Source organism: Bos indicus, chromosome 17 (genome assembly GCF_029378745.1).
Source record: "Bos indicus isolate NIAB-ARS_2022 breed Sahiwal x Tharparkar chromosome 17, NIAB-ARS_B.indTharparkar_mat_pri_1.0, whole genome shotgun sequence".
Lineage (NCBI taxonomy): Eukaryota > Metazoa > Chordata > Mammalia > Artiodactyla > Bovidae > Bos > Bos indicus.
In genome coordinates, this window is record NC_091776.1 from 70,531,306 (window position 1) to 70,556,731 (window position 25,426).

Sequence of the window (25,426 nt, forward strand, 5' to 3'; positions counted from 1 at the left end):
AAGGTGTTAATAGTTGTTCCTTGGCACACAGAGTTCCACAGTTGAGTGAGTTTGTTAAGGGTCATTTACTACATTTCTCTCCTGGGGATTCACAGTGTACTGAAGGCTCAGAGAAGTTGTGTGGTAAAGAAACGGCCTTAACTTTCTTTAATTCAGCATTTCACAGGCCTCTTTTACAGAATTCTTTTTTTTTTTAATCATGGAATATTTATTATCATCTTGAGTGAAGCTTTTTGGGAAATTCAGGAATAGAGCAGGACTGTCTTTCAGGTGTTCATATCCTTTTGTTCTTTCATACATATTCTTATTTTTCTATTATTTCTGTTAGTTTTGTTTATTTTTAATTAATTAATTGTTATTTTTTGGTTGTGCTGGGTGTTCGTTGCTGCGTTTGGGCTTTCCCTAGTTGCAGTGAGCGGGGGCCACTCCTTGCTGCAGCTCGCAGGCTTCTCATTGCGGCGGCTTCTCTCATTGCAGAGCACAGATTCTAGGCACGTGGGCTTCAGTAGCTGCAGCACACAGGCTCAGTAGTCGCTCTGTGGCTTGTGGGGTCCTCTCAGACAGGGATTGAACCAGTGTCCCCTGCATTGGCAGGTGGGGTCTTATCCACCGTACCACCAGGGAAGTCCTCCTTTCGTTTTTCGTTTTTACTTTTATTGTGGTCAGAACACTTAGCTTGCCATCCAACCTCTTGACAGATTCTGAGTGTACAACACATATTGTTGACCCGGTGCAAATTGGGGCAGATCTTTAGAGCTTATTCCGCTTACTTAACTGAGAGATTATGCCTGTTGATTAATAACTCCACCTTCCCCCAGCCCCTAGTAACAGCCATTCCAGCCCCAGATTTTATGAGTTTGACTATTTTAGAAACCTCATATACATGGAATTGTGTGCTGTTTGTCTTTCATATTCTCAACTGGGGATAAGGATATGAACCACTAATTGTGAAATTTCAGCCAAAGGTTAAGGGGTTGTGGGCCAGCGTGGGGCCCCAGAAATCACAGGCTTTAACATGACTTAGGAGTCGGTTTCTGCTAACCTCTCCAAGCCCTCCTACCTGTCCCTGCAGCTGACAGACGTGCCTCAGCTGGTGTCTCTCACCCCAAACCCACCTCTCCTCTCCTTCCAGGCAGACATCTTTTCTGGGGCCATATTCATCAACTTGGCCTTGGGCCTGGATCTCTACCTGGCCATCTTTATCTTATTGGCAATCACCGCCCTTTACACAATCACAGGTGAGTCCCCTCGAATGGCTCAGCCCCAGCCCAGCTCAGGGTTAGGCACTTGTGAAGGGTGAAAGGCCGGAGGAGATGTGGGTTCTCCTCCCGAGGAAGAGATCCACCCGGGAGACAGTTTGAGCAAACAGTTGTAGGTGCCCCAGAAAAACCCAGTGTTGGTGGGAACAGGAGAGAGCTTGGCCTAGTCGGGAGAAGCAGAGCGGGAGGGCCAGGTGCAGGGAGAGGCGGGAACAAGGGAGTCAGGAGCGGGAGTGGCGGGGCTGGGCAGGGTGAGCAAGTGGCTGCGTCCTGCGGGAGGAGGGTGCTCAGTGGGAAGTAGTTGAGGGTGGGGGTGTAGGTGGTAAGACCTGATGGCTGCAGTGGGGTCACAGTGTGGGGGTCTTGAAAGTCATTTGACAGGGACCTTGGGTTTGACACGACAGGGGGTGAGGGGCACTATAGGGAGGAAGGAGGGTAGTGACACACACAGATTTTAGAGGAAGACTCAAGATGTGACTGGAGAAGCTGGAGACATTAGTAGCCATTGGGGGCACATTTGCAGAGGTGTTGCTCTACTCTGATTAGGGGCAGGCAGGGTCGGAGATGGAACTTGCTGCCGAGCTGGAGCCCCATAGTGCCGGGGACAAGTGCTCAGATGGTCTGAGAAAACAAAGAGTGGACATGCAAGTCGCCTTTGAAATGTGCTGATTTGCTCCTGTCCCCAGCCATCTTGTGAGCTGTCAGCTCTTTGCTCTTCCCTGCTTTGTCTGTGACAGATGCTTCTCCTGGCTTAAACCATCACATCAAACTCTCCATCCTCAAATAGGGACAACTTTCTTTCCAAGGCCTTCCCAGCCTTTCTGTGAAAAGTGGAGCTACTGGGACATGTGCGTGGCAGACAGCTGTCACAGGACAAAGGAGGGCAGGAGGGAGGACAGAAGGGTGACTGAGGGGTGCAGAAGACGTGCAGAGGGAGAGGAGTGGGAGTGGGGGAGAGGGTGGGGAAAGGAGGTGGGCCGACGGGGTGCCCTCCCAGCTAAGGTCAGACACATCGCATCCTTTGCTCTTAGGGGGCCTGGCGGCTGTGATTTACACAGACACCTTGCAGACGGTGATTATGCTCCTGGGGTCTTTCATCCTGACTGGGTTTGGTAAGTGGGGCAGGGGCAGGCTGAGGAGGTGGGGAGGCAGAGTTAGAGGCCACTGGCCTGGGCAGTGAACTGGGCACACTCTGTGCTCCCTGGGGGAGTGGACTGGCCTGGATTGGCCATCACCGTGGTGTGTGGGGGACACCTCCCCCAGCCCTGGAGGTCTCAGGTTGGGTCTGGCCCAGGCAACATCTGGATTCCTTGCTGCCCTCTCTGTACAATCTGGGCTAGTGGGCCCCAGCGTGGGCCTCTGATGTCATGGTCTTCTCTCCACAGAGAAACTGGACCAAAAAAAAAAAAAAAGATAAGGCTAAATATCTATCAGACTAAATATATTTAAATGTCACATCTTAAATCTTGGATTGTGTCATCTACATTTTAAGGTTAAATGTCCTTTCTTTTGTGAATTGACCATTTTCTTACTTACTTCCCTATTTGACACACACACAAAAAGAATTCAGCAACTCTGTAGTCCCTGTCCCCCTAGTTTTGAAATTTTATTTGTCTTAAAATCCTAAGGACAAGACTGAAAACCATGCAAATAGAGGTACTTGTTATGTGAGGATATAAAATACCATTTTATTTTTAAGGGAGCCCATGCTTTCTGGGTGTCCTGTGAAGCCTCTTATTCTCTATGCTGTATTTTCCAAGAGCTTCCATTTGGTTTTCCTTGGTGTCCTCAGGAGACTGGGGGAGGAGAAAGGAATGCCTCATTCTGCAGGGCAGGGGCTGGAATACCTTATTCCCACAGCCAAGGTGCGGCAGAGCCCCCGACTTCCTCACCCATCCTCTTCCATCCCACCACACTGCTGGGATGGGGGGCTGCCTAGTCTGTGTCCAGGATCCCAAAGGCCACTGCAAATAGCAGGTGGTGAGGGGGAAAGCAGAATCTCTGAATCTGGTTCAAAAGCAAGGTCTATCTTTTAATAGTTCAAATACTTGCCCTTTGTAAAGAAGCTCATGGTTGCAGTACTCTCACAGGTTATTGCTCTGGACCCACACAGCAGTCCCTGATGGGGCTGGGCAGGGTTAATAATCCCATTCTATGGATGAGAAAGCCGAGGCCCAGAATGGGACGATGACTTGCCCAAGATTGCACAGTGCAAGTTCTGGCTGTGGGCTTCTCAGGCATCCACAGGAGAAGCTGCTGTGAAGAGCTGAGAGTTTCAGGGAGTTGACTTTCGTCACCAATGTTTTCCAGCTTTCCACGAAGTGGGAGGGTATGGTGCCTTCGTGACAAAATACATGAATGCCATTCCAACTGTGACCTCTTATGGAAACACCACCGTCAAGGCAGAGTGCTACACCCCGAGGGCTGACTCCTTCCACATCTTCCGCGATCCTCTCAAGGGAGACCTGCCCTGGCCTGGGCTCATCTTTGGGCTGACCATCATCTCCCTGTGGTACTGGTGCACAGACCAGGTACCCCTGCTGTTGGGCCTGGGAGGAGAGAGGGTCTTGCCCAGAGTGCTGCAGAGCCTCCTGCCTTTTGTGCAGCTTGTGGGTTGGGAAGGCAGGGCAGGCTCCTGTGGTCTGAGGACCGCTGAGTCTTGGTGATGTGGGAGTGCCAGGCTCCTGTGGTCTGAGGACCGCTGAGTCTTGGTGATGTGGGAGTGCCAGGCTGACGACCCGGGGTGGTGGTGGGAGCTGGGGTGGTCAGACCATGTTGCGGGGCCTCTTGCTTACACCCCCTCACTGGGCTTTCCCTGGCAGGTCATTGTGCAGCGCTGCCTCTCCGCCAAAAACATGTCACACGTGAAGGCCGGCTGCATCATGTGTGGGTACATGAAGCTGCTGCCCATGTTCCTCATGGTGATGCCAGGGATGATCAGCCGCATCCTGTTCACAGGTGACATCTTCTGCTGGACTCGCCAACCTCTCTTTCCCACTTTGAAAACCCCCATGGCTCCCTCTTCCTTTTTTCTGCCCTCTTCTTTTCTTGCCGTGATTACGAAGCATTATTGTCCCCCCTGCCCCAGACATTGAGTGACTTGAGGTCACAGAACTTGTGTAATTGTGTTCCCTGGTTCTTTACACGGACAATTACGGTTTCCCGTTTTGCAGATTCTCTGAAGTCATGGCATGCCTTAGCTAAGGCTTCTTCTAGCTAACATTTACTCATCTTTTGCTCAGTGTCCCCCACACTGCCAGGTTATGGTGGTGTGCTGCTGTTCAGTTGCTAAATCCTGTCTGAGTCTTTGCGACCCCATGGACTGCAACATGCCAGGCTTCCCTGTCCTTCACCATCTCCCAGAGTCTGTTCAAACTCATGTCCATTGAGTTGGTGATGCCATCCAACCATCTCATCCTTTGTCGCCCCCTTCTCCTTTTGCCTTCAATCTGACCCAGCATCAGGGTCTTTTCCAATGAGTTGACTCTTCCCATCAAGTGACCAAAGTACTGGAGCTTCAGCTTCAGCATCAGTCCTTCCAATGAATATTCAGGGTTGATTTCCTTTAGGATTCACTGGTTTGATCTCCTTGAAGTCCAAGGGACTGTCAAGGCTCTTCTCCAGCACCACAATTCGAAGGTGCTCAGCCTTCTTTACGGTCTGATTTTCACATCTGTAGCTAGCTAAAGTCTGGGGACTATTCCCTCTGCTTTCCTCCCTAAGCATTTCTTCGCTTTTCCGTCCTCTGCCTAGCAGCTGTCTTTCCTCCCCAGGCAGAGCTTGGGATGGTCAGGACCAGCAGGGTAGGGGGATGGCATAGAAGGGCTTCTTGGGGGCTGCATTCTTTGTGAAACCACTTCAGGGCTGTGGGCAGGAATGTCCTGTTTGAAGCGCTGTCCTAGGTGGCGCTAGTGGTAAAGAATTCACCTGCGCAATGGGTGGACACAGGAGATGCACATTAGATCCCTGGGCTGGGAAGATCCCCTATATAAGGAAATGGCTACCACTGATTTTCTTGCCTGGAAAATCCCATGGACAGAGGAACCTGGTGGTCTACAGTCCATGGGGTCCCGAAGAGTCAGACATGAGTGAGCACCTAGCACTCACGCCTGCTTAACAAGGTGAATTGAATCTTGGAAACATTTCTGATGTCTGCTTGCTGACATGACTCTTCATCTCTCCTCAGAGAAAGTTGCCTGCACCGTCCCCTCAGAGTGTGAGAAATACTGCGGCACCAAGGTTGGCTGTACCAACATCGCCTACCCGACCTTGGTGGTGGAGCTCATGCCCAATGGTGAGAGCTGTCTTGGCTGGCAGGGTCTCTCTTGGGAGGCTGATTGGACCTGGGCTCTATCTATGTAACTGTCTGTGGGCCTTCTGGAGCAAAGCTGTTTCTGAGCCTGGGGGTCTAGGGGAGAGAGTCTCACTCTGGGGTCCTCAGTATTTGAATTTGTCTTTGCTTCAGTGGGAAGCAGACCTCTGGCTTGGTTGGGCTCTGTGAGTCCTGGCACTCATCCATCAGTGAGGCATGGGAAGGAGCCCATCTGAAAATGTGTTAGGGAAAAAACACAACTTTTTCATGCTCTAAGGTCTTTTGACGCTCTCCAACAGACATTAACATGAGGCTTGAACTAAATGGAATTCTACCTGGAGAATGAATTGACACCTAGGTTTTTCCAGGGAAAAACATGGAGAGAAGGGCAAAGAGCGATTTTAGCTCTAGAATGAGGAAGTCCAAGGCAGTAGGTAGATCAGATACAAGGGGGCATCTCACTATAGAGAATGTGGAATCCAGGAGGGTGAGCACTTACAGTCCAGAATAGTTAGTTTCGGGGTAGGCCTGTGTGTTTACTGTTCATCTTAATGTTGATTGAAAATCTAATGCTGGCTCAAGGCATGGAAATCTCTTTAGGTTAGGGGCCCCTGGAGACCAAAAATTCAAAGGTATTTATCAGGAAAATTTAGAATAAACAACATTTTTTTTTACTGAAAGGAAACATGAAGATCATCTAGTCAAACCTGTTCATTTTACAGTTGGGAAAATTGAGGCCTAGAGAAAGTGATTTTCTAAGGTCATGCAGTAACTCAGTGTCTGGCATGGTTAACTCTGCTGAAGGTGAGAACTGAGGAATTTTTTTTTTTAACCACAGAGTTGATATATGACCTTGGGCAAATCGTTTGTATTCAACTTCTATAAAAATAGGAGTAATAGTTAACAATTCCACTGAGCTGGGCTGCTTATTAATTAAGGTTGCAGTTAGCAAGAATCATGGCTCTTTTAGAGTTCTGGCTGGGATTCTTGCCTCTGTTGGGGTGTTTATGCTGTTTTCTTAGACCTGCAGATCCTGAGTGAGGTAGCTCTGAACACTACACCGGAGTGAATTGTGCATGATAGAAAGCTGCGTGGCATGCAAGACAAAATATTGTGTCTGCACAAACTATTGCCAGTCTTTTTGGCTGGAATCTGGCTTCTGTAAACACCAGATTCCCCAGTGACCTCCCTATGCTAGATCAAATAGATATTTTCCATATGTTCCTCAGTAGCATTCAGCATTATTGATCACTCCTCTTTCTTGAGTTATCCCCTCCTCTTGGATTCTATAATACTATCCTCTCCTGTTTTCTCCTCATCCTTTCCAGCTACTCCTTTTAAATCTCATTTGCGGATTCAGTCTTCTTCACTTAGCTGGTAAATATTACCCCACCAATCCCTCACCAAAGTGTGTCAATGTTATCTCCTATGTTATCTCCTTATATTCATCTACCTCCTCTTGTTGTCTCCATCATGCTACTCTGATATGCCATTATCTGTTTCCTGGACTGCTGTAAAATTACGTTCGACAAATATTTGTTGAGTGAATAAATGAATGTGAGCTTGATAAGAGGTGATACAGCAAGGAGAGAGCTATATCCCAGCTTAGCAATTAACTGGTGAATTACTCTGAGCAAAGGGCAGAACTAAGGCTTGAAGCCCTACAGACTAATTCCTTGAAATGTTAACAATTTTATTTTGTTATTAATTAAATAAATTGTTATTTATTAACATTTTATTCTATGACTGAAAAATAAGAGAGTTGGATGATCTTCATAGCTCCTGTAGTCTGTAGTCTACATGATAGACTCTCAAGAGGAACCATTAAAAAACCCTCCCAACAAATGACAAAGTGATCAGGATAGGCAACCTTTATTTTTCTTCTTGTTAGGCTGTAGATTAAAACAAAACTATAAAATTATCTACACATACAATACCTAGAGGATGATAGAATAGTTTTCCAAAACGGTTATCAGATATATGAAAATATTTTCTCCCATTCTATGGCTGTCTTTTCACTTTTTTGAAACCTCATCTTTTGAATCCTAGTTTAAATATTTCCCCATTATCATTAATCTCTCAGATGAGAGACCTTATAAAAGCTCAGATGGAAACACACACACACACACACACACACACACACACACGCTACCATCACTCCCACTACCACCGGCAATCCAGCTGGAAAGCATTTACTGCATGTATACTTTGTCCCTAGCTCTGTTGACTGCTGTGGACTTCCAATATAATTTAAAGACACAGTCCATTCCTTAAAACATCTGATCTCTCTGGAGAGATAAATCAAATAATATGGCATGGTGTCAGAAGGCAAAGAACCTTGAGTTGTCACACCTTTCAAGCACAGAAGAGCTGAAATGCTGCATGTACCACTTAGAGCCTCCTTTTCTCCCAGGACTGCGAGGCCTGATGCTGTCGGTCATGCTGGCCTCGCTCATGAGCTCGCTGACCTCCATCTTCAACAGTGCCAGCACCCTCTTCACCATGGACATCTACACCAAGATCCGGAAGAAAGCCTCTGAGAAAGAGCTCATGATCGCAGGACGGTGAGTACAGCTGCCCCTGTCAAGCCCCACGAACACTTGAATGACCAGAGAGGTTCCCTCAAGATGGGGAAGACTGGGAGATGCTGGGTAGAATGAGAGTAACCACTGTGGCAAGTTATATTGCTCTCAGTGGCATTTAACTTTAAATCCAAGATCACTGAAACAGTGTCCCTCTGGAACGTGAAATGACATCAGAGATCATTTAATCTGGAGCACGAAACAACATCGGGGATCATTAATCTAACCTCAGTTCATCGGTGAACAAAATGAGGCTTGTCATGCCTAAATAAGGAAGTTTGGACAGCAGCAGAGCTAGGACTGGAACCCACGGCCAACCGAGTCCTTGTCTAGGCACTGTATACCATCCCACACTGTCTTCCTCAGGCCTGCACACTGCAACTCTCCTCTCTGGACGTCTTTTAGGCCCAGGTGCCTCCAATGCCTTGACCCTTTGCTGTAGCATTTTACAGGACTGTTGTGAGGGTCAGGTGATGCTATGCTTGTGAATATGCTTTGCACAGTCTAAAACACCGTACTCTGTGCACACTTGTTATTGTTAAGTGGGCTAATGGACACAGTAAGTATGGATCTGTGGGCCAGATGTGCCCGTTATCTCGATTATCCATGGAGCAGAGGCTCTGATAGAGGACCAGCAGAAGCTCTGCTGTGTCTCTCTGGGGGGCAAAGGCAGGCCAACCTCCTCAGGGCAGGTGAAGAAGTCCCTGGGATGTCTGTCCAGGGAAAGTTTCCCAGGGAGTGCTGCCGCCTCCTAAATCTCATGAGCAAGATTGGGGCAAAGGAAGGAAAGGAACATGACGGGCCCCTTGCAGGCGATGAGACACCTGGCACCCAGGGGAGGCCAGACTGGGCCAGAGTCTGCCCTCTGCTTCACAGGAAGCAGCATGGCTCCCTGACAGGGTTTTCCTCTGAAAGATGTTTACTGGCATTCTCTGCTACGTATAAGACTCAAGATGCAACACAGAAAGAAAATCGTTTTATTGCTTTACTCAGGGCTGGATCTCTTGGCCCTGAGATTGTGCTGGGGCTCACACTTTTTGTGCATCCAATGGTTGCTGCTCTGGGGTTTGTCCCTGTCTTCAATAAGCTTACAGTTACAAGAAACAATTCTATACTGTGCTGTGGTGCCTGTAAGAGCAATCTCAGGCTCAGAGAAGGGAGAGATGACTGTACTAGTCAGTAGCTGAGCAAGACTCCTGGGGGAGGGAGACCACAATCTATGTCTAAATGGTGGATAGGATCTGAGTAAATGGGAGGCAACGGGAGGGGTACTTTAGAGGGAGAAATATGTGAGCAAGAACACTACTTTGTGAAGGTTAGCTTAAGACTCTTCTGCCTTAAATTCAAGAGATAAGAGAACCACTGCCTTCTTTCTAATTAAATCGAGATTAAAAGGAACCCTTCCATCTTTCCCAGGTGATTCAGTGGTAAAGAATCTCTCTACCAATGCAGAAATTCCAGGACACTCAGGTCTGATCTCCGGGTCAGGAAGATCCACTGAAGGAGGAAATGGCAACCCACTCTAGTATTCTTCCCTGGGAAATCTCAAGGGCAGAGGAACCTGGAAGGCTACAGTCTATGGGGTTGCGAAGAGTCATATAAAACTGAGCACGCATCCCATCTTTTCAGGACTTGAAGTAAAACTCAAAAGGAGGAAAGCTAGGGATTCCCTGGTGGTTAAGATAGTAAAGAGCCTTCCTGCAGTGTGGGAGACCTGAGTTCAATCCCTGGGTTGGGAAGATCCCCTGGAGAAGAAAATGGCAATCCACTCCAGTATTCTTGCCTGGAAAATCCCATGGATGGAGGAGCATGGTGGGCTACAGTTCATAGGGTTGCAAAGAGTCGGACACAACTGATTGACTTCACTTTAACTTCCAGAGAATTCCCAGGTGGTCCTGTGGTTAGGATTCCGTGTTCTCACTGCCAAGGGTGCAAGTTCAATCCCTGGTTGGGAAACTGAGATCCCATAAGTCATGAGGCATGGCTAAAAAAAAAAAAAAGGAGACTGCCTCCAAAGTCCACACCTTTGTTCCTAAACTCCACTGCCTCTCAAAATGGATTCTTTCCTGGTGGTTAGTGGGTCTACTTTACTATCGAAAATCAAGTGCATTTTACTTATAGGCACTGAAGGAGCAGTGCTATGTGCTTGTCTGACTCTTTGCGACCCCATGGACTGTAGCCCACCAGGCTCCTCTGTCCATGGGGATTCTCCAAGCAAGAATACTGGAGTGAGTTGCCATGCCCTCCTCCAGGGGATCTTCCCCACCCAGGGATCAAACCCATGTTTCCCACAGTGCAGGTGGATTCTTTACTGTCTGAGGCACAAGGGAAGCTCCTGAAGGAGCAGAATACAGAAGAAGAGAGTCTCAATGAATTTGCTAATTACTTTTCTCTGCTCTGGTCATATAAACCTTTCTATCTATCTTTACTGGTGCTGTTGTTCAGTCGCTCAGTCACATCTGACTCTTTGTGACCCCATGGCATGTAGCCCTCCAGGTTCCTCTGTACGTGGGATTTCCCAGGCAAGAATACTGGAGTGTATTTGCCATTTCATTCTCCAGGGGATCTTCCTGATCTAGGGATTGAGCCTGAGTCTGCTGTATTGCAGGTAGTTTCTCTATCCATCTGTAACTATTCCAGTGGAGCCACTTGTTGACACCCTGCTGTGGGGCTTGATTTCAGGTTGTTCATGCTGGTGCTGATTGGTGTCAGCATCGCCTGGGTGCCCATCGTGCAGTCAGCACAGAGTGGACAGCTCTTCGACTACATCCAGTCCATCACCAGTTACTTGGGACCACCCATCGCAGCAGTCTTCCTGCTTGCTATTTTCTGCAAGAGAGTCAATGAGCCGGTAGGTATCACAAATGTCTAGAAAAGTCATTCGGGAACAGAGATTCCCATCTGGATTTGTATATTCTCTGGGAGGAATTCTACTCCCAGAGATCTTGAGCAGGAATGAAGGCGCTGGAGAAGGTTTATATGGAAAATCCTCCAGGGACCTTGGGACTTTCCTCCTCCTTGCTGCAGGTTCTAAATTAAGTCCCAAGTAATGCTGTGTGTTTTCCATCTACTCTGGGTGATTCTGACTGTGTGGCACTTTCTGGGAAGCTTGTAGCTTCTGGGCAAACAGCTCCATAGGAAGTGCTAGCACAGGCTACCTCCTGGGTTCTGCAGGGGGCTAGGTTTTCCAGCCAGCACTTCTCAGGGCCCAGTGAAGGACCAAGAAGTGATACTCCAGCCAGATAGGGATAAGGGTGAGGGGACTTTGGATCTATGAAAGGGGCTGATGGAAAAGTTCCTTTCTCCTCTTCCTCTAAGAGACCCAATTTCTTTCCCAAGTCTTCAAGGAATACAGATTAGCTCTCAAGTAATTGTGTTATAACTGAATGTACCTAAATCTGGAATCTGATGGTAATGGTAGCTGCAGGTAGAGAAATTCAAAGCATTTTTAAAGTTAAAGGGATTTTTTTGGCACTGAGAACTTGGGTGGTGTTCTAACCAAGGGCTTCCCAGGTAGATCAGTGGTAAAGAATACACCTGCCAGTGCAGAAGGTGTAGGAGACATGGGTCCAATCCCTCCATTGGGAAGTTCTCCTGGAGGAGGAAATGGCAACCCAATCCAGTACTCTTTCCTGGAAAAGCCCATGGACAGAGGAGCCTGGCAGGTCCATGGGGTCGCAAAAGAGTTGGTTGGACATGACTGAGCAACTAAGCACATGTAAATACCAAGTCGAGTTACTAAAAGGTGGTGAACAGAGCCACTGAAGGCCTGATGTAACATTCCTAGGCATGTTCTGAACCACAGTGTTCCTGTCTCAGATGGCCTGGAGCTTGTATTTCTCTCACTGTTATTCTTTTGTCTCTGTCCCCCAGTGAATGCACAGCTGTTTCCCAAATACAGTGTTCATTAACCAGGCTTTTCTTTCACAGGGAGCCTTTTGGGGATTGATCATAGGATTTTTGATCGGGGTGTCCCGTATGATTACCGAGTTTGCCTATGGAACCGGGAGCTGCATGGAGCCCAGCAACTGTCCCACGATTATCTGTGGTGTGCACTACTTGTACTTTGCCATCATCCTCTTTGTCATTACTATCATCGTCATCCTGGCTGTCTCCCTCTTCACCAAGCCCATTGCAGATGTGCATGTGAGTATCCGTGTAGGAGGCTGTCCTGCCCTGGTTTCATGTTCATGCTGCAGCACTCAACTTGATTGCTTTGGCTCAGTTAGAGGTCTCTTACTCTCATGACTAAAATAGGCTGTCCTTGTCTTTGGTGTCATGCAAAAGGACACAAGGGCTTCCCAGGTGGCTCAGTGGTAAAGAATCCACCTGCAATGCAGGAGACCTGGGTTCGACCCCTGTGTCGGGAAGATGCCCCAGAGGAGGAAATAGCAACCCACTCCAGTATTCTTGCCTGGGAGATTTTATGGACAGAGGAATTTGATGGGCTACAGCCCATGGTGTTGCAGAGAGTCAGACATGACTTAGCAACTGAGCGTGCACAGAAGGACAGGACAGGAAACACGGTTTGCCAGCAGAGCAGTGTCAAGGGTGTCTTCAGCAGGCCGTGTTTCAGCCCAAGGGACTGGCCTCTGGATCCTGCTGCCCGAGTGACGGCTCAGGTGCACGGCAATGAAATCACATGGGCTGACCCAAGGTTACCCCAGCTTGGATGCTTCTGTCCCAGATAGGAATGCATATTTCTTATAATAGTCTCTAGGTCATAGCTTCCAAAGGTCCCGGCAAGGGACATACCTAGGTGTAAAAATCACCACGCTGAGGGAAATCTGAAGCATGATATACCCTTTATTTTTTTTTCCCCCAATGAAGCCTCCAAACAGTTGCCCATGGAATTTAAGAAATTTCAAACAGTATCAAAGTCTAATTGATTCACAACTTCACAGATGACAAGTTCTCTTCTTTGGCTCTAGATGTCGCCCTTGGTTTAGGGAATGTTTGCAGCCCTCCCAATGCAGATGAAGATGACCAATTATGGGGCACTTTTTACCATAAGCAGTGAAGTCTGGTAACCCAGCACAGCTAGCATTCCACCCTTTTCAGGTTTCCAGGGAACAGAGCTAGAGAGTTAACCCGAGATCACATTTGTCTGAAGAGAAAGAGAAAGGGTTTTGCTAGGCCCTTTCTCATGCATACACAAAAACAGGAATCCCTAACAGACCTTTAACCTCATGGCCAAATTTTCAAAACTGTGACCAACCTTAATGTCAAACAAAGATTGCTTTTATAGCAGCAGAACTGCTGTCACAGTTATTGGCCAAATCTGTCACAGACCCTCTTTATGTTGTATTAATTGCTTGTTGATGCCTCAGTTTTTGAAAGTATTGTAGCCTCAAATACATTTAGTTCCATGCTTCTTGAAATAAAGTAGTTTCTGGTTTCATGTCAATAGAAAGTATACCTCCAGCTCTTCCTATTCTAACTGGCTCATGAGTCTACAATTAATATGGTATAAAAATCTGATCTTACTTACACTGCTGGTCTGGATAAATGGGTGCCTGGCCTTGTTTCCTAGCATGAGTGCTAAAGGGAACAAATTCATTTATCATATGTAACAAGAGATCATTCATTCAAAACATTTCTATGCTCATGACAGTCTCTTAGCCTCTGAATATGCCCATATCCTAGGGGATGGTATGTGCATGTGTATGATTTATATCCATGTTCCCAACATATTCAGAGATAGTGCTGTGGATGGGAACTGTTATCTGTGTTGATAGAGTTGAGAGCCACATTCCTTTTCCTTTCTCGACACACATCTCTTTGTTCTCCCAACTTCTTGGCCCAGGACACTGCTTGGATCTTCCTGGTAACCTGTTCTGCTTTCTCCACAGCTCTACCGTCTGTGCTGGAGCCTGCGTAACAGCAAAGAGGAGCGTATTGACCTGGATGCAGAAGACGAGGACGTTCAAGATGCCCGGGAGGATGCCTTAGAAATAGGTGATTTGCGGCTCAGAGCCCATTCCCAAGCTACTCCTCTAACCACAAGACCACCTTACTGAAGCCTTCACCAAGTGCCTTCAAAGCTCAGATCTCTCTTCTGGAGGGGAGTGAGGAGTGGGGTATGGGGTGAGACGGATAAATGGGTTTTGGGCAGTTTACTCAAGGCCTTGTCAAGGGGAGGAGGGGGATGCACAGTCGTCCTAGCTCCTCCCTTTTTGGTTTACAGTGCTCAGTGAGTAAGCACAGGTGAGCTATTCACCACTCTGACTTGGTTTGGGGCTTGTCTAGGGATAAGGGAAGACACTAGCCTATAAACTGAAAGCAGTTGGAACCAGCTATGGTCAGTTCTAGTGATATCAGGGGGATGAGATAGAGGCTCTTAGGGTCTTGTGTCTTGCTGGCTTACCATACCGTGTTTAAAATATCAGATTTCCCTGCAAGTCCACCAAGATAATGCTTGTTGTTTGTTGTTCAGTCACTAAGTTGTTTCTGATTCTTTGCGACCCTGTGGACTGCAGCCCACAAGGCTTCCCTGCCCTCACTCTCTCCTGGATTTTGCTCAAACTCCTGTCCATTGAGTTGGTGATGCCATCCAATCATTTCATCGTCTGCCACCCTCTTCTCTTTTTGCCTTCAATCTCCTCCAGCAGCAGGGTCTTTCCAATAAATCAACTCTTCATACCAGGTGACCAAAGTATTGGAGTTTCAGCTTCAGCACCAGTCCTTCCAATGAATATTCAGGGTTGATTTTGTTTAGGGTTGACTGGTTTGATCTCCTTGCTGTCCAAGGAACTCTAAGAGTCATCTCTGGCACCACCATTGAAAGCATCAGTTCTTCAGAGCTCTAAGATAATGCTTAGTCAATGCTTAGAGACTTATCCTGATCATGGAGCAATGTTTTCCTCAGTTTCTGTGTTGGAGCTTTTCCTCCCTACATGGGAGGATGGTCGTGGTGATGCGTGCTGTGCAGAGGTGTGGGAACACAAGGTCATGTGTGGCTTACTGGTACTGGGCTGGAGAAGGGAGGGCAGTGGTCTCTGACCATGGTGCTGAAAACACAGTGGGCTTGATTTCATATCTATTGAGTCACAAACCTGGGATTCTAACCCAGGTCTGCTCACCTTTAATGCCACACCTGGGCTCAGAAGACAGAATTAGTTCCCTTGGTGGGCATCCACTTTTAGTGGCAAGGTCAGTTGAGTGGTTTGACTCAGCAGCATCAGATCTTAAGCCCTGGAAGTGTTGCTCACTTGCTGCCCTGGATCAGGGACTGAACAGACCAATCCTTGCCACATGACCGGATCTGTTGTGAAGCCTTGGGATTTCCAGGTGCAGTCAGTACACCCTTAAGTCATGCCAAACTCATTGCTTTCAGTGATGTAGCAAACAGATACGGGTTTCTCTGGTTGAGAGGTGGGTTTTCCACATTCTTCACATGTCACAGTCCCCCAGTCAATGGTTAACATTTCTCTCTCATAAGCTATTATTTCTTGTTTGATTCTGAGTGTCTGAAATCAAAATGTATTTCCTTTGGGCCCAACAGAGGTAAAATATACCACCAGAGTACATTATGTAGAATCCAACTATTAACATCATCTTATAATTAATTACATTTATTCAAACCTTAATCTGTACCATTTTTATTCCTGCAAACAAGAAAACTGGGAGTTGTGTGCAAAGTGGCAGGTGTGTCATGGCCTGATAGCTCCTCTGGAAATCTTTTCTAGTGCCTCCTGCCTCTGTATCCAATAGTCCTTTTATTCCTTTCCCCAGACACAGAAGCTTCTGAGGAGAAAAAAGGATGCTTCAGGCGGGCCTATGACCTGTTCTGTGGCCTGGACCAGCAGAAAGCCCCCAAAATGACGAAGGAAGAGGAGGCAGCCATGAAGCTGAAGATGACAGACACCTCGGAGAATCGTTTGTGGCGGATGGTAGTGAACATCAATGGCATCATTCTGCTGGCCGTGGCTGTCTTCTGCCACGCCTACTTTGCCTGAGTCCTGCTCTCTGCTGAGGCTGCGCTTGTGGAGGCTGGAGTCTTCACTGTGTCCCTCTTTGGCCCCATTCAGTGGTGTTGAAGGGATACCAGCCAGTTGTAAACTCTGCCCTGTCGATAAATGTGTACATTTGTAATTACAGGCTAGCTGAAGAAAAATCACTGATTCACTGTTAACTTATATATTCAAGGCCAGTGTGGTACAGTCACCTGTACATATCTGAGCTGCAGAAGGAAATCCCACTCAGTCCAGTGTCTAGGAAAAGGCAGACTAAGATACAGAAGCCCCGTGGTGTCTGATGCAAATTTTTCTCAGGTAGATTCAGCATGCTAACATTGTCTGTGATCCTTAAACACTGCTTAAAGAGTTGTGGCCCCCTGGTTACTACCACTTTCTCTATCTAACCTCCCCCCTCATTTTTTTTGAAAGAAAGCATCACCCTACCTCATGAAATCCTTGTCAAGTTTTCCTGGCACAAGAAAAATCAACCTGATAAATTGATGGACATATTGAAGCTGAGGATGGGAGCTTGATGACGTCTGTGTCCTGGGTGTTTGCTCTTTGAAGGAGAGGCCTGGACATGGTAGAACCAGTGCCAATGAGAGGGATCCAGGCACCAGCCTCAAGCCAGGGTGGAAAGCAGATAATCTTGAGTCAAGAGGATTTTCTGGCTTTCTTGAAAGTGTTCATTGTCAGTTCCTTGTGTTTGAGATTCCATTTATTTTGGCATTTCCTGTGCCTGGACTATCTTAGCCACTCAGTAATGTTTGTGGGCTGAATGGATGACATGTGTATTTGTTAATAAATGCTTGTTTTCTTTTTGGGCGTCCCTGGTGGCTTAGATGATAAAGAGTCTGCCTGCAATGAAGGACACCTAGGTTTGATCCCTGGGTCGGGAAGATCCCCTGGAGAAGGAAATGGCAACCCACTCCAGTATTCTTGCCTGGAGAATCCCGTGGACGGAGGAGCCTGGCGGGCTACAGTCCATGAGGTCGCAGAGTTGGACACAACTGAATGACTTCATTTTTCTTTTTGGTTAACCTTATGGCTGCACAGAGTACTCTCTCTGGTGACTATAATGAATCGGGGTGCATTTTCCAGAGGCTCCACTTCCTCGTGGTGCTGATGTAACTGATTCTGTGGGGGCTTAGTCACTGATTCTGTGTCACATAATGAGCAAACATGCCTCTGGGGGCACTTGTCATCTCAGAGCAGCCGCACTGTCCTGAAACACTGATGCTTTTAGCCCAAGTCCTCCTCCCTATGAGTTCAGGTGGCCACAGCTCTTTTTCCTTACGTGTCTTGATTGGTGATCATCCATTGAATGAGGTTAGAGCGGGCAGTCTCTGTTCCAGGTGGAAGTGTTCAACATTTTTATTTTCTTTGTATCTCTTTCCTAAGGAGAAATTTTAAAAATTAAATTTAAATTTGATTAATCCTTTTGGTTCCACCTGTGAAATCTGAATCATTTTGTAATATAATCCTGTGGAAGTCATGATGTTTTTACTGACTGATTTGAGGCTAGCTTAGCAAATAGGTGGGATCTGAGGTTCTGTGGAGCAGCTGAGAGTAGTTCCTGGGGTGTAAAAATGGTTCAACAGGTAAAGAATGGCTTGTTCTTATGAAAGGAAAAGAAAATATTTGATGTGCCCTCATATTCCCCTTAAGCCAGGCAGAGAAGAGGGAAAAGCGGAGAATTTCGCATGGCTAGTATTACTCAGAGTACTCAGCTTTGTGGGGAGTTTGTGATATTTTTGAGCTCAGAGAGGATAAAGAATGATGACTGAAAGCTGGTGGGTGGAGCAGGCATTAAGTATCTAGATGGTCCTAGATTCTGTTTCTGGCCTTGCCAATGATTCACTGTGTATATTGTGGTAAATTATTTTTTTCTCAACTGTGTATTTTTCTCTTTGAAAAAATGAAGACCTTGGTGCTTACAGCATATACCTACCTCCTCTAGGTGTGACGAGGTCACTTTGAAAAGTGGATGAGTGAAAAGAGGCTGGCATCTTTCTTACACACATGAAGAATGCCAACAGATGTTATATTAAACTGCATGTAGTCCTTTTCATTAAAGTTTATTACTTTGGTAAAAAAAATAAAAACATTGAAAAGCCATAACATCTTGAGTTCCTGTTTTCTAGCCATTCTAGACAAATACTGACCATGTCTGTGGTGAGAATTAGTTGGCACAAGATATGGATTGGGAAGCAGAAGCCAGGAAAGTTGAGAATAGAACCTAGCAACTTGAACAAGTTAACTACATGTAGCAAAGTTTGGAGAGGATTTCAACTTCAAAACCTCTAGTAAAGACGAGGTGAGTAACTCTACTTTCAACGCACAGTGTTCCATGAGAACCACTTGGGTAACCAGGGCCCAGTAAGTGATAAATTGTACTAGAATGATGGCAGGGATGCAGGAAAGAGATGTTTCTTTCCTCAGATGGAAGGCACGTGCTGTGGGGCAGAGTGATTGCTCATTAATGTTAGTTTATAGAACTGAAAAACCATGCCCTGTCAGGAAAAAGGCTTCTTTACGTATGGAGCTTCTTTACATAAGGACTGATGCTGAAGCTGAAACTCCGTTACTTTGGCCACCTGATGCAAAGACCTGACTCATTTGAAAAGACCCTGATGCTGGGAAAGATTGAAGGTGGGAGGAGAAGGGGACAACAGAGGATGAGATGGTTGGATGGCATCACCAACTCAATGGACATCAGTTTGAGTAAGCTCCAGGAGTTGGTGATGGACAGGGAGGCCTGGCATGCTGCAGTCCATGGAGGTGCAAAGAGTCAGACACGACTGAGTGGCTGAACTGAACTGAACATATGGAGGACCATTTTAAAAGGAATCTGTCAAAATGAGAAGACAAAGCTCCTTCTGTGCAGAATGATGTTGCTCCTGGGGCCTTTGACAGACCTGGTGGCATTTCTTACTTCTGTACAACTGAGTCAGGCATTGGTGTTTACATGGAAAAATTTCTACCTTAAAAAAATTATTTAAAAAATCAGAGTATAATTGCTTTACAATGCTGTGTTAGTTTCTGCTGTACAACAGTGTGACTCAGCCATGGGCATACATATATCCCCTCCCTCTTGAGCTTCTCTCCCACTCTACCCATCCCACCTGCTAGGTCTTCACAGGGAGCTGAACTGAGCTCCCTGAGCCATACGGCAGCTTTCCGCCAGCTAGCTATGTTACACGTGGCTGTGTGTATATGTCAGTGCTACTGTTAATCAAATTCTACCTTTGAAACTCATTAGAGCTCTCACTTTTCACTAGAACTGAAATCACCATTTCCTGAAGTATCTGCTACAGCGTGTTGTGCTTCACAAAAGCAAACCTTGGAAGAAAAACACACGTGTGCTTAGCTGGAGGAGAGAGATTGTTTTTTAACATCACCCCCAACCCAGTCCCAAGAATACTCCTTCTAACCTCCAAATTGGATTTCGGTGAACCAAGGTTTTGAATGAGATGCTATTGCCTTGACGGTTTGGTGGGGATGGAATTAAGGTGATGTGCGTGAGGTTAACGGGGCAGGATTGTCTGACTGGCTCTGGAGGGTTCTGGTGAGTGTTATTCAGTCCCTGAGCTTCACGTTGCATCCGTACCTCAGCCAGTTTTTTTCTGTCACATTAGCTTCTGCTCTTCTATGAGGGCTCTTCCAAGACTCCTAGGACACAGGTAGTGATGCGGTCTGGTTCTAGGGCACACCCAGCTTGAGAGAAGCTGGTCCTTGTGTGGACCTGCATTCCCAAATCACACTCAAAGGCCAAACTAAACATTAGATATTTCAGATTGGAAAAATTCAAATTAGAATTCTGATGCTTGGCTTGTATCTTCTGATAGTCCAGGAGTCAAGGTGCTGGTGTCCTGGGAGCCCCCGATGCTTTTTCTTTCGCTCTTTGTTGAAAACCTCTGTGACTCTGCCATCCAAAGGCCCTGCCCCACCTGCCTTTCTCACCCTCAGGCTCTGTGTGTTCAGTTTGTAATTCTAGTTCCTTTTGCTGCATGACATCCACTTCAGATTATTGTTTCCACAGGAAACTATGACTTGGAAATCCATAAGATGCAGAACTGACTTTACCTGTGCTGTAGGCTTAATTGTGTTCTCTTCTCCCACTCATTCATTTGGTTAAGTCTAATTCCCCAGTGCCTCAGACTATGACTGCAGGGGTTGTGGGAACTAAGATCCCATGTGCTATTTGGTGTGGCACCCTGTCCCCCCCACCCCCAGGTAATAAAGTTTAGAAAATAAATGCTTTAAAAATGGTGATGTCTAGGGCTTCCCTGGTGGCTCAGTGGTAAAGAATCTGCCTGCCAAAGCAGGAAAAATGGGTTCGATCCCTGATCTGGGAAGATCCCACAAGCACAAGCCGCAGATCAACTAAGCCACAACTACTGAGCCCGGGCTCCAGGGCCGGGGAGCTGAAACAATTGAGCCCACAGGCCGCAATTTCTGAATCGCGGGCGTCCCAGAACTTGTGCGCCATGACAAGAGAAGCCACCGCAATGAGAAGCCCATTAGAGAGTAGCACCCGCTTGGTGCAACTAGAGAAAAGCCCCCACAACAACGAAGACTCAGCACAGCCAAAAATAAATAAATAAACATTAAAAAAAAAAAAATGGTGATATCTGCAGTATGGTGGAGGAGGCCACTCCATGCTCTCATCCTCCAATAAAAACATTGAAAATTGAACAGAAACCGTCAGAACCAGTTTTGTGAGAATTCTGGAAAGTGGTTTATAAAAGTTGATAGCAAACAAACATGGAAGCAAGAAAAAGTCACTACAGAATGGTTGGAAGGCTCTGTGGTACTCTTACTCCTTTCCCTCACCCTCTCTCTCTGTGGTGGCAGTCTTAGAGCAGCACCTGTCATTAAGCGGCACCAGTCTCAGAAGAGGGGCAGCCCATGCTCCCAGTGTGGAACCACTTGCCTAGGTCCAGAGAGGGCAGAGCAGACCATGTTCACACATTTCTGTGTAAGCCTGTTCTTTCCTCCCTGGGTGGCTACCTGACGGACTGACACTAGGTGGCGCTCTGTTTCACCTAACTGGACTCAAGAGAGAGAAGGCTTGAAAACTCTGCAAGCCAAACGAACCAGCCGCTGCTGCTGCTGCTAAGTCGCTTCAATCGTGTCTGACTCTGTGCGACCCAATAGACGGCAGCCCACCAGGCTCCCCCGTCCCTGGCATTCTCCAGGCAAGAATACTGGAGTGGGGTGCCATTGCCTTCTCCGAAACAGCCGCAGAGGCCTGTTATTTCAAAACATACAACAGGGAGTTCCCTGGTGGTCCAGTGGTTAAGACTCCGTGCTTCCAAGGCAAGGGCCGTGGGTTCCATCCCTGGTCTGGGAACTAAGATCACACGTGCCATGCAGCATGGCCTAAAAATAGAAAGTATAGCATAGACTGCTTAACGCAAAATCTTGGGGAAATGTCATTGGGAAATTAAGACATCCAAAAGCAACTATACATACTGGGGAATTTAGAAAGCCATATTTAGAAAGACCAGGGTAAGACACATGCTTAGAAAAGGCCTGAGAAGACCCTCAGCTTTCATCTTGGTCAGATCCAGTACGAGCCTAGTTAGGAGCTGAAGAAGGACCTCAGAACAGTCAGTCTGGAAAATTGGGAGAACTCCTGGAATTCAAGGAAATATCTATCAAAACAACTGAACAGAAGCTAAGGAACCAAGACTTCCGTGGCCACATCAATAAAGAATATGGGCATTGCTACAATAGTCTGGGAAAGTCACTAAACAAACGGACTTGTGCACCATTTAACAACGAATAAAATATACAAACAGCTCATGCAGCTCAATATCAAACAAGCTGATCAAAAAATGGGTGGAAGATCTAAATAGATATTTCTCCAAAGGAGGCATTCAGGTGGCCAAAAGTACAGGAAAAGTAGCTCAACATCACTAATTATTAGGGAAATGCAAATCAAAACTACAGTGAAGGTATCACCTCACACCAGTCAGAATGGCCATCATCAAAAATCTGCAAACAATAAATACTGGAGAGGGTGTGGAGAAAAAGGAAACTATCTACACTGTTGATGGAAATGTCAACTGGTATAGCGTGTATGGAGAACAGTATGAAGGTTCCTCAAAAATCCAAAACTAGAGCTACCATATGATCCAGCAATCCCACTCCAGGGCATCCCACTCCAGAGAAAACCATAATTTGAAAAGATACACGCAACCCACTGCTCATTGCAGCACTATTTACAGTAGCCAGGACAAGAGACAACCTAAATATCCATAATGGATGAAAGGATAAAGAAGGTGTGGTGCATGTATACAGTGGAATATTACTCACCAATAAAAACAAAATAATGCCATTTGCACTGACTTGGATGGACCTAGAGATTGTCGAATTGAGTGAAGTAAGCCAGAAAGAAACAAATACCATGTGATGTTGCTCATACGTGGAATCTTAAACAATGGTACAAACGAACTTATTTACAAAACAGAAACAGATGTAGATACAATCCTATGGTTACCAGGGGGAAGACCGTCGGAGGAGGAAATGCCAACCCGCTGCAATATTCCTGCCTGAAAATTCCCATGGACAAAGGAGCCTGGGAGGCTACAGTCACAAAGAGTTGAACACAACTGAAGTGACTTAGCATGCACATATTAGTCAAAGACTGTAGATAATACCAAGTAATTGAAACAAATGTGAATGTTTCTCAGTACAAAAATGGTCAGATTATGGCAAATGATTTTATGGAATAATGTGCTACTAAAAAGAATGAGGGGTACCTATATGTACTAATAGGTGAAGGGCTCCAAGATAAATTTTATATTGAAAAGTCAGTCACACAGCTAAAGAGACACTGATGTATAGAACAGTCTTATGGACTCTGTGGGAGAGGGAGAGGGTGGGAAGATTTGGGAGAATGGCAATGAAACATATAAAATATCATGTAGGAAACGAGTTGCCAGTCCAGGTTCGATGCATGATGCTGGATGCTTGGGGCTGGTGCACTGGGACGGCCCAGAGGGATGGTATGGGGAGGGAGGAGGGAGGAGGGTTCGGGATGGGGAGCGCATGTATACCTGTGGAGGATTCATTTTGATATTTGGCAAAACTAATACAATTATGTAAAGTTTAAAAATAAAATAAAATTGGAAGAAAAAAAAAAAAAAAAAAAAAAAAAAAAAAAAAAAAGAAAAGTCAGTCACAGAACAACACACAATGTCAAAATAAAACAAATACAGAGAAAGACATAGTCCGGTAACAAAGCAAATAAAGAATTAATGTTAATATAGAAAATTAGATTTGGTAATTATTGCACAACTCTGACTATTCTAAAATAAACTTAATTGTACACTTTAAATAGATGAATTATGTGAACTATTTTTAAAAAGTAGCCTAAAAATCGATAAAAATAGAGTCAAACTATTTTAAAAAGTAGTCTAAAAATCATGCAAATTCTCTGGCGGTTCAGTGGCTGGGACTCAGCGCTTTCACAGCCAGGGCTCAAGTTTAATCCCTGGTTGAGGAACTAAGATCCTATAGCCACAGGGCATGGCCAAATTAAAATAAAAAAGAAGTCTAAAAATCAATGGCTTGATATGCTAACATTTAGTAGGGGGTGGCTTTATTTGAGATATAAGCTAATAATAAATTCACAAATATATTTACAACTGGTATTTTCAACTCATCTCCTCTTAACTATTAGGAAATATTTCTATTTTTGAAATCCTTGAGAGCAATGCAGGGAAGACAAGAGAAGTTCACTTTGACAGATGAAGAGGTTATTACGTGAGGCAGACTTGGGAGAGGCATTCCTTCTATGTGGAAACCTCTGGAAATTGCAGAAAGTGAATGTAAGTTAGGCAATCTGCTGTTGAGCTATAAAAAAATTGAGACCCAGCGCTTCCAGTTTATGTACACCTTGAGTCAACTCACTGACTTTCAACTTATCAACTCTTTCTTTCTCTTTATTGACACAAAGGAACAACAGAAGCTAAAATCCAGGTGTATGGTCATCTCATGCGATAAAATGCTTATCTGCCTTTGCAACACAAAAAAGTTACACAAGTGAAAAATCAATAAACTTATCCTTTGCTCAATAAATACTCTAGTAGCTCAGAGTTCAGGCAAAGTAGCCATGGACAAAGACTGCCACTGCCAGGAGGATGATGGCATTGATGTTCACTACTGTCCTCCATAAGGGCTTCTCAGACGTGTCTGTCAGCTTCTTCTTCCGGGCTTCTTCCTCCTCTTCGCTCAGTTTGGGGCCTTTCCTCTGCAAACCGCAGAACAAGTCGTAAGCCTTCCTGAGACATCCACGAGTTTCCTCAGGATTATCTGAAATGAAGAAATAAATGATCACAGAACACGGGAAATACAAGTCCTGTCAATGGAGTACAGGTGATTGTAAAGGGAGATTATAGCTGCTGAGTGTTACAGAAATCCCTGGCACACAAGGATAGATGGTGGATGGATGGACAGACAGGCTGACGGACAAGTGGATGTAGGGATGGACTTCACATGTAGCAAACTGTCTTGGTTGTTGGGAAGGTAAGATTTTAAAGTCTAAGTTTGCCATAAACTTAAGAGCTTTTTCCAAAGCTGAATTTCATGGCATTAAAAAAAAAAAAGAAGAAACAAAGACAGTTACATAGAGTTTATATACGAAAACCAAATGTAAACCAGGTATTACCACTGTCAACACCATCATGGGCTTCTTCGTGCCTTTCCTCTTCTGTGTCTAAATCAATTCGTTCCTCTGTACTATTTCGAAGAGCCCAGCACAGGCGATACAGCTAACCAGAGACCAGAGACAAACATATTAGTGATAGCAAGTGTTTACAATAATGCAATGATACATTGGTTTATTGTACAGCGCAAAAAAATCAAACAGCCTGGGAAACTACAGACCACAAAGAAGAGATCTTCCACCACTCTCACCCACAAAAACATTTATCATTTAAAATTATTTCTGCATTATACAGAGTGAAGTAAGCCAGAAGGAAAAACACCAATACAGTATACTAACGCATATATATGGAATTTAGAAAGATGGTAACAATAACCCTGTGTACAAGACAGCAAAAGAGACACTGATGTATATAACAGTCTTACGGACTCTATGGGAGAGGGAGAGGGAGAGGGTGGGAAGATTTGGGAGAATGGCATTGAAACATGTATAATATCATGTATGAAATGAGATGCCAGTCCAGGTTCGATGCACGATACTGGATGCTTGGGGCTAGTGCACTGGGACGACCCAGAGGGATGGTATGGGGAGGGAGGAGGGAGGAGGGTTCAGGATGGGGAACACATGTATACCTGTGG

The 25,426-nt window shown here is 45.8% G+C and overlaps 2 protein-coding genes across 3 annotated transcripts in view; one reads left to right on the top strand and one right to left on the bottom strand.

Moving 5' to 3' along the window:
• Window positions 1-18,232, top strand: part of SLC5A1 (solute carrier family 5 member 1) — a 50,116-nt gene extending 31,884 nt beyond the window's left edge. The window contains exons 6-15 of the mRNA XM_019977410.2: window positions 1,133-1,238; window positions 2,291-2,371; window positions 3,570-3,790; window positions 4,082-4,217; window positions 5,446-5,553; window positions 7,985-8,135; window positions 10,836-11,004; window positions 12,084-12,299; window positions 14,006-14,111; window positions 15,888-18,232. Of these exons, the coding sequence (XP_019832969.2) occupies window positions 1,133-1,238; window positions 2,291-2,371; window positions 3,570-3,790; window positions 4,082-4,217; window positions 5,446-5,553; window positions 7,985-8,135; window positions 10,836-11,004; window positions 12,084-12,299; window positions 14,006-14,111; window positions 15,888-16,111 (1,518 nt within the window). The 3' untranslated portion in view covers window positions 16,112-18,232. The remainder of the gene's footprint in view (window positions 1-1,132; window positions 1,239-2,290; window positions 2,372-3,569; window positions 3,791-4,081; window positions 4,218-5,445; window positions 5,554-7,984; window positions 8,136-10,835; window positions 11,005-12,083; window positions 12,300-14,005; window positions 14,112-15,887) is intronic.
• A 5,883-nt stretch (window positions 18,233-24,115) lies between these two features.
• Window positions 24,116-25,426, bottom strand: part of LOC109571151 (solute carrier family 5 member 4) — a 28,403-nt gene continuing 27,092 nt past the window's right edge. For both annotated transcript variants that reach the window (XM_070770194.1, XM_070770195.1), the window contains exons 14-15: window positions 24,792-24,894; window positions 24,116-24,436 (exon numbers count right to left, since the gene is read on the bottom strand). In XM_070770194.1, coding sequence (XP_070626295.1) covers window positions 24,222-24,436; window positions 24,792-24,894 — 318 coding nt within the window. In that variant the 3' untranslated portion in view covers window positions 24,116-24,221. The remainder of the gene's footprint in view (window positions 24,437-24,791; window positions 24,895-25,426) is intronic.